General features: G+C 35.4%; 1 protein-coding gene across 1 annotated transcript in view; it reads right to left on the bottom strand.

The window, feature by feature from the left end:
- Positions 1-488: 488 nt before the first annotated feature.
- LOC143039879 (alpha-1-inhibitor 3-like) overlaps positions 489-9,857 on the bottom strand; it is a 59,499-nt gene continuing 50,130 nt past the window's right edge. Inside the window, exon 29 of the mRNA XM_076210190.1 lies at positions 489-1,035. Within this exon, the coding sequence (XP_076066305.1) occupies positions 979-1,035 (57 nt within the window). The 3' untranslated portion in view covers positions 489-978. The remainder of the gene's footprint in view (positions 1,036-9,857) is intronic.

The raw sequence follows: 9,857 nt of genomic DNA, 5'->3' as shown, positions 1-9,857 counted from the left end.
AAGGTCACTGAATAACAAAGGGCCGTTGTAAACCAAAATGTCCTTACTAACCTAGACCAATGTCAACGTGCATCCGTTGCCTAATTTCGTTGTAAGGCTGAAGACATTGCATAATCAATTTCAAATCATGCACAACTGTTCTTCCACTTTGAAAATTATATAAAAAATACAACTCCCAGGAGATATTGTATTGATGCAAAGCTTATTTCAAAAGTAGCTTTCAACGCCAGACAGTAGCATCAGTTCAGCAAAAAGATATATCTGAACAAAAAAAAATCCTACATACATACATACATCATACATACATATACCAAAGGCTTTTTTCCACCTTACACGGGGGATAGCCAAAAAGAAAAAGGCATAGAAACCACTCCCACCCATTCCATCCCCTACATCTTGGCACCTCTTGGATGACGGGTCATCCCTGCATCCTGTCCACCGCCCTCGATCAAAAACAGTGTCGTAGTTTTGGTGATAATAAAAAAACATTCTTAATTTGTGATAACTTGTATTCAATATAGATTTTATGGAACAATAGAGGTTTATGGAACATTTGCATCATGTTAACTACTCAAACTTTTAGTTAACGAATACAGAATTTCTTCTTTTTAAAATGAGAAATAACGGCTTGTCGCTAAGTTTTATATATAAAAAGATACTATGAGCCTACATAACTTTGCTATAGCACATTTCAGTTAAAAAAAAACATACACTAGTACCATCAGGTTTAATAAAAATATAAAATCAAACAAGTGGACATTGCTACAAAACAGTAATTATAGATGTGACCTATTTTGTATCTGATTATTCAGACTTTTAATATCTTACAACACAAACTTAAGTAGTCAGTATTTTACTATCTTGAAAGCCACCGCTGACAAAATTATAGACTATTTCCAACAGAAGAATATGCAAAGCAACCTATTTAGAAAGACCACATCAAGAATCTTGTATTGGTAGACTCCGCAGCAGAAGTCCTTATGGTCGAGGCTTAGGCTCGCTGATGCAGTCGTCATTTCGAGGAAGCACATAACGCTGGAAGAAAAAAGCAATTGATCACAAGGAATGCACAAATTGAAGCAAAATGTGCCGATCTGAAAACTTTTGGAAAGTTTAGTTTACTTCACAGAACCAGTCTAATAGATATTACAGGAACAATTGTGACAATACAATTTTATGTATGCACAAAAAAAATCAGAAAATAACTATATGAAGTCATCGTTGTTACTTTTCAGAAATGTAATGTCTGCAGATACTTAACATCTAGCTTCATGCCTACCATAGGCCCAACTATCTATCTATCTATCTATCCACACACACACACACACACACACACACACTTTCAACGAACGGACGGCTTGACGAACGCTCTGAAGAAAAGTGCAGATTGAGGATACCAACGCAAAGAGAAGTGCCTTTTTGTATTTGCAGGGGGGGGGAAATTGCTCGTGAGGCAGTAGGTAAGTAGGAAAAGAGGAGAAGGGGAGGGATTGCTGGGGAAATGGAAGGAAATGAGGATGTGGAGGACTTGGCCCAGGCAGACGGGCGTAAGGTCAACATGAAACGACCACCGGATGACGAAATGGCAAATAAAAATGTAAAGATTAGAAGTATAGAGAGGAGAAATACAGTAGAAAGTGACGAGAATATGTTCCAGGGATTTAAAGAGGGTGGGGGGGACACAACCCCCCCCCGACTGATAAGACTAGAGGAGAGAGTTGATAAGGTGATCGAGGACTTGGAACGTAAGTTAGGTAAGGTAGACTCCATCTTCCAGAGAATTGAAAGATTGGAACAACTAGAGAAGGCTAACAGAAACTTAACTGAAGAAGTAGAGGACCTAAAAAGACAGTTAGGAAATGTAAAGGAGGAGAATGAGAAATTGAAGAAGAATAGTAATGAAAACAGTGAGAAAATAGCTACAGAAGCTAAAAATTGGAGAATAACTCAAGAAGGGAATAAGGTTTCATTCACTGACATAGTCAAACAGCAATTGAAAGAACATAATGAAGACTCAGTTATTAAAGTGATGAGACAGAAGGAGAATATAGTAAGAGAATTAGCTGACAAAAAGAAATGTATAATTATATTAGGAATGGAAGAGAAACATAACCCAGATAGAACCGCAAGAATCAAGGAGGAAAATGAAAGGGTAAGCAGTTTATTAAAATTAGTCCAGGAAGATGAACCAGAAATTATAAAGGAAATTGAGGAAAAATTCAGACTCGGAAAATATAGTACAGATAAGACCAGACCAATTAAGATTAAATTCAGGTCACAAACAACGGCAGAGAAAATTCTATCCAAGACAGGGAAACTAGCAACAAATGATCAATATAAAAAGGTATGGATAAAAAGAGAAATGAATAAGGAGGAAAGAGAGGCAGAAAAGCAGAAAAGAATTGAAGCTAAGGCAAAAAACGAGGAAAGAACGGAGTCAGAGAAAGAGAGATTCTATTGGAGAGTAGTGAACATGAAAATAAAGCAGTTCGACATACTAAAGAAAAACATAAGGGAAACAGAGAACACAATGGAAGTGGCAGAAAACTAAGAGTGTCTTACACAAATATAGATGGATTGATAACAGGATTGAATGAACTGAATGATTATTTGAAAGAAAAAGAACCGGACATAATGGGAATTGTAGAAACAAAATTAAAAGGCCCACTACCACCCAACAGTGTAGGACATGATACATACAATTATTGGATTAGAAACAGAGAGAAAAAACAAGGGGGTGGAGTTATGTTCCTGACAAAGAAGGATATAAACGTGAAAGGTGTCATATATGGAAAGAATACAGTAGAGATGATTATGATAGAAGTGGAAGACCGAGATAAGAAGAGCAGAAAATTTGTGATCAATTATGTGCCTCCGAAAACAGCCTCATGGGAGGAGAGTGAACATAAAAGTATGTTAGAGGACACAAAGATAGCATTAACTAAAATAATGGAAGACGGAGGAAGAATAGTTATGATGGGCGACTTTAATTGCAAAGAAATCTGCTGGGAAGAAATGACAGTAAAGAGTGGTGATGACTCATGGGGAAATGCTCTACTTGAGATGATTACTGACCATTCAATGACACAATGGATACAAGAGAACACTAGGTATAGAAATGAAGAAGAACCATCGAGGCTAGACTTAATAATTACATCTGAACCTAGAATAGTGGACAAGATTGAATATAAAACACCAATAGGTAAAAGTGACCACATATTGATTGAACTGGAACTTAATGAAGAAAAATATATGAAAAGAAATGAACAATATAGAAAAGGAAGAATGATGTATGAAAAAACAAACTTTGATAAAATAAGAGAATTCTTCCAACAAGAAAACTGGGAAGAAATATACAAAGAAGAAACATCAGTGGAAGAGAAATGGAATATTTTGACAAAAATTTACAAAAAAGGAGTGGAAAAGTATGTCCCAAGACAAAAACAAGAAAAAGAATATGTAAAATGCTGGTACAACAAAAGTTGTAGGGAGCTAAAAGACAAAAGAGACAAAGCCTGGACCGGATGGAAAAAAGACAGAAGACCTGAAAAATGGAAAATATATACTGGTTATAGAAATGAATATGTACAAAAGTGCAGAGAGGAAAAAAGAAAATATGAAAAAGATGTTATAGAAAAGTGTAAAGATCAACCAAAACTATTCTACAGATTTGTAAACAATAAACTGAAAAACAAACAAGACTTGGAGAAATTAAGACAAGGAGGAGTTGAATACACTGAGGAAATGGAAATGGCAGAAATTATGAACAAACATTTTAAATCAGTGTTTACAAGGGAAAATATACAACCTGAAGAGATTGAGTGGAAGGAAAAAGTCCCCCCTATGGAAGAAATAGAAGTAACGAAGAATGAAATATTGACACACTTGGGTAATTTTGATGTCAGAAAATCGCATGGGCCAGATGAAATAGCAAACTGGATTCTGAAAGAATGTAGGAATGAACTGGCAGACAAAATACATAGCATAATAAGCAGTTCCTTAAAAGAAGGAAAAGTTCCAGAAGATTGGAAAAAAGCAAATATAGTACCTATATATAAAGGAGGAAATAAAGAAGAACCTACCAACTATAGACCAGTCTCTCTAACAAGTACAATAGCAAAAATATGTGAAAGAATTATCAAAAGTAGATGGGTAAAATACTTGGAAAAAAACAACGTACTAAATCCAAGGCAATTTGGATTCAGACAAGGACGATCATGCGTCACCAATTTAATATGTTTCTATTCAAGACTAATAGATATAATACAAGAAAGAGATGGATGGGCTGATTGTGCATTTCTAGACCTAAAAAAAGCTTTTGACAAAGTACCACATAAGAAGTTGCTTAAGAAATTAGAATATGAAGGAGGAATACAAGGTAAATTGCTAAATTGGATGGAAGACTTTTTGCAAGAAAGAAAAATGAGAGTAGTGATAAGAGATCAGCACTCAAAATGGAATGAAGTAATAAGCGGTGTCCCGCAGGGAACAGGTCTGGCCCCAATAATGTTTGCTATATATATTAATGATATGGATGAAGGAATTGAAAGCTATATGAGCTTCTTTGCAGATGATGCAAAATTACTGAAAAGAGTGAAGACTGAAGAGGGATTGTGAATCACTACAGAGACATCTAAATAAAGTACAAGAATGGAGTAGGAAGTGGGAGATGGAGTTCAATACAAAAAAGTGTAGTATAATGGAATTTGGAAAAAGCAAAAACAGAATAACAGGATCATATAATTTGGGAGAAGAAGGAATAAAAAGAGTAGAAAATGAGAGGGACCTGGGAGTCATTGTTATGAATAATATGTCACCTGAGAAACATATAAATAAGATTTTTGGAGAAACTTATAATTTAATAAGAACAATCAAAGTGGCATTTACATACCTGGATGAAGAAATGGTGAGGAAAATCCTAATCACCCTGATAAGACCAAGATTGGAATATGCAGCAACGATATGGTCACCAAGTACAAAAAAATGTATAAAAAAACTTGAAAGAATACAAAGAGCAATTACTAAACTGGCACCAACACTCTCAAAACTATCATATGAAGAGAGACTACAAAAACTTAAACTACAGACACTAGAGCAAAGAAGAGAGAGAGGAGATTTGATAGCTATTTACAGAATCATGAAAGGCATAGAAATTACTGATAGAGAGAATCTGATAAAATGGGATGACAGAAATACAAGAGGACACGGAAAGAAAATAAAAAAAGACAACTATAGAAGAGATTTGAAAAAGAACAGCTTTCCTCACAGAGCAATAGACAGTTGGAACAAGTTAGATGAGAAAGTGGTGTGTGCAAAAACAATACATGAATTTAAAAATAGTTTAGATAAAATGAGATATGAAGACGGGACCTCACGAGCATAGCTCCCCTTCCCGTAAAATACAACTAGGTAAATACAACTAGGTAAATACACACACACACACTTCAACGAATGGACGGCTTAGAAGACGTTCTGAAGAAAATTGAAGTATTGTGGATCCCAACGCAAAGAGAAGTGCCTATTGTATTTACAGGGTGGGGGGGAAATTGCTCGTGGGGTAGTAGGAAAGTAGGGAAAGAGGAGAAGGGGAGGGATTACTGAGGGAAATGGAAGGAAATGAGGAAGGAGTAGACTTGGCCCAGACAGACAGGCGAAAGGTAAACAAACGGCCCCCCGACGACGATGAAATGTCTAATAAAAATGTAAAGATTAGAAGTATAGATAAGAGCAATACAGTAGAAAGTGATGAGAATATTTTCCAGGGATTTAAAGAGGGTGGGGGGGACACAAACCCCCCCCCCCCCCGACTGACAAGACTAGAAGAGAAGGTCGATAAGATGATCGAGGACTTGGAGCGTAGGTTCGGTCATGTTAACAATATTATACGGAGGGTTGAAAAATTGGAAGAACTAGAGAAGGCGAACAAAAACTTAACTGATGAAATAGAAAACCTGAAAAGACAGTTAAAAGAAGTAAAGGTGGAGAATGAGGAATTGAAGAGGAATAGTAAAGAAAACAGAGGGATGGAAGTCGATAAAAGAAAACAGTAAAGTTGCATTTACTGATATAATTAAACAGCAAATGAGAGAACAAACTGAAGACTCAGTTATTAAAGTGATGAGACAGAAGGAGAATATAGTAAGAGACTTAGCTGACAAAAAGAAATGTATAATTATATTAGGAATGGAAGAGAAACATAACCCAGATAGAACCTCAAGAACCAATGAGGAAAATGAAAAAGTAAGCAGTTTACTAGAATTAGTTCAGGAAGATGAACCAGAAATTATGAAGGATATTGTGGATAATTTCAGGCTGGGAAAGTTTAGTATAGTTATGACCAGACAAATTAAGATTAAATTCTGGTCACAAACGACGGCAGAGAATATCTTATCCAAAACAGGGAAACTAGCAACAAGTGAACAATATAAAAAGGTATGGATAAAAAGGGAAATGAATAAAGAGGAAAGAGAGGAAGAAAAGCAGAAAAGACTTGAAGCTAAGACAAAAAACGAGAGCAGAACGGAGTCAGAGAAAGAGAGATTCTATTGGAGAGTAGTGAATATGAAACTAAGGCAGTTCGACATACAAGAGAAAAACAAAAGGGAAACAGAGAACACAATGGAAGTGACAGAAAACTAAGAGTGTCTTACACAAATATAGATGGATTAATAACAGGATTGAATGAGCTGAATGATTATTTGAAAGAAAAAGAACCGGACATAATGGGAATTGTAGAAACAAAATTAAAAGGCCCACTACCACCCAACAGTGTAGGACATGATGCATATAATTATTGGATTAAAAACAGAGAGAAAAAGCAAGGGGGTGGAGTTATGTTCCTGACTAAGAAGGATATAAACGTGAAGGGTGTCATATATGGAAAGAATACAGTAGATGATGATTATGATAGAAGTGGAAGACAGAGATAAGAAGAGCAGAAAATTTGTGATAAATTATGTGCCTCCGAAAACAGCCTGATGGGAGGAGAGTGAACATAAAAGTATGTTAGAGGACACAAAGGTAACATTAAATAAAATAATGGAAGATGGAGGAAGAATGCTTATAATGGGCGACTTTAATTGCAAAGAAATCTGCTGGGAAGAAATGACAGTAAAGGGTGGAGACGGCTCATGGGGAAACGCTCTACTTGAGATGATTACTGACCATACAATGACACAATGGATACAGGAGAACACCAGGTATAGAAATGAAGAAGAACCATCGAGACTTAATAATTACATCTGAACCTAGAATAGTGGACAAGATTGAATATAAAACACCAATAAGTAAAAGTGACCACATATTGATTGAACTGGAACTTAATGAAGAAAAATATAGGAAAAGAAATGAGCAATATAGAAAAGGAAGAATGATGTATGAAAAAACAAACTTTGATAAAATAAGAGAATTCTTTCAACAAGAAAACTGGGAAGAAATATACAAAGAAGAAACAACAGTGGAAGAGAAATGGAATATTTTGACAAAAATTTACAAAAAAGGAGTGGAAAAGTATGTCCCAAGACAAAAACAAGAAAAAGAATATGTAAAATGCTGGTACAACAAAAGTTGTAGGGAACTAAAAGACAAAAGAGACAAAGCTTGGACCAGATGGAACAAAGACAGAAGACCTGATAAATGGAAAATATATACATGTTATAGAAATGAATATGTACAAAAGTGCAGAGAGGAAAAGAGAAAATATGAAAAAGATGTCATAGAAAAGTGTAAAGATCAACCAAAACTATTCTACAGATTTGTAAACAATAAACTGAAAAACAAACAAGACTTGGAGAAAGTAAGACAAGGAGGAGTTGAATACACAGAGGAAATAGAAATGGCGGAAATTATGAACAAACATTTTAAATCAGTGTTTACAAGGGAGAACATACAACCTGAAGAGATTGAATGGAAAGAGAAAGTCCCCCCTATGGAAGAAATAGAAGTAACAAAGAATGAAATATTGACACACTTGAGTAATCTTGATGTCAGAAAATCGCATGGACCAGATGATATAGCAAACTGGATTCTGAAAGAATGCAGGAATGAACTGGCAGACAAAATACATAGCATACTAAACAGTTCCTTGAAAGAAGGAAAAGTTCCAGAAGATTGGAAAAAAGCAAATATAGTACCTATATATAAAGGAGGAAATAAAGAAGACCCTACAAACTATAGACCAGTCTCTCTAACAAGTACAATAGCAAAAATTTTGAAAGAAATATCAAAAGAAGATGGGTAAAATATTTAGAAAAAACAAAGTGTTAAATCCAAGGCAATTTGGATTCAGACAAGGACGATCATGCGTCACCAATTTAATATGTTTCTATTCAAGGCTAATAGATATAATACAAGAAAGAGATGGATGGGCGGACTGTGCATTTCTAGACCTAAGAAAAGCTTTTGACAAAGTACCACATAAGAAGTTGCTTAAGAAATTAGAAACTCAAGGAGGAATACAGGCAAAACTACCAAATTGGATGGAAGACTTTTTGCAAGAAAGAAAAATGAGAGTAGTGATAAGAAACCAGCACTCAAAATGGGATGAAGTAATAATCGGTGTTCCGCAGGGAACAGTACTGGCCCCAATAATGTTTGCTATATATATTAATGATATGGATGAAGGAATAGAAAGCTATATGAGCTTCTTTACAGATGATGCAAAACTACTGAAAAGAGTGGAAACTGAAGAAGATTGTGAATAACTACAGAGAGATCTAAATATAGTACAGGAATGGAGTAGGAAGTGGGAGATGGAGTTCAATACAAAAAAGTGTAGTATAATGGAATTTGGAAAAAGCAAAAACAGAATAACAGGAGCATATAAATTGGGAGAAGAAGGAATAAAAAAAGTAGAAAATGAGAAGGACCTGGGAGTCATTGTTATGAATAATATGTCACCTGAGAAACATAAATAAGATTTTTGGAGAAACTTATAATTTAATAAGAACAATCAAAGTTGCATTTACATACCTGGATGAAGAAATGGTGAAGAAAATCCTAATCACCCTGATAAGACCAAGATTGGAATATGCAGCAACGATATGGTCACCAAGTACAAAAAAATGTATAAAAAAAAACTTGAAAGAATACAAAGAGCAATTACAAAACTGGCACCAACGCTCTCAAAACTATCATATGAAGAGAGACTAGAAAAACTTGAACTACAGACACTAGAGCAAAGAAGAGAGAGAGGAGATTTGATAGCTATTTACAGAATCATGAAAGGCATAGAAATTACTGATAGAGAGAATCTGATAAAATGGGATAACAGAAATACAAGAGGACACGGAAAGAAAATAAAAAAAGACAGCTATAGAAGAGACTTGAAAAAGAACAGCTTTCCTCACAGAGTAATAAACAGTTGGAACAAGTTAGATGAGAAAGTGGTGTGTGCAAAAACAATACATGAATTTAAAAATAGTTGAGATAAAATGAGATATGAAGACGGGACCCCACGAGCATAGCTCCCCTTCCCGTAAAATACAACTAGGTAAATACACACATATAAATACACGTACGTACGTCCGTTGGATGGACGGCGAAGATTGACGTCTTGAAGAGAAAGTGAAATTCTCGTGGATCTCAATGCAAAGGAAGTATCAATGGTATTTACAGGGGGGATTCCTCGTGGTGTAGTGGGAAAGTGAGGAAAAGGGAGAGGGGGAGGGATTACTGAGGGAAATGGAAGGAAATGAGGAAGGGGAAGACTTGATCCAAGTGGCCAGGCGTCTCGTAAACAAAACGGAGGACCGATCATGATTTTGGTGATGACGGGATTAACAAAAATGTAAAGATTAGAAATATAGATAGGAGCAGTACAATGGAAGGTGAGGATAATAATTTCCATGGATTTGATG

Source organism: Oratosquilla oratoria, chromosome 2 (assembly GCF_046742065.1).
Source record: "Oratosquilla oratoria isolate Oo_2021 chromosome 2, ASM4674206v1, whole genome shotgun sequence".
Classification (NCBI taxonomy): domain Eukaryota; kingdom Metazoa; phylum Arthropoda; class Malacostraca; order Stomatopoda; family Squillidae; genus Oratosquilla; species Oratosquilla oratoria.
The sequence above is the reverse complement of the archived record's forward strand: the minus strand, read 5'-3'. Positions and strand labels throughout refer to the sequence as shown.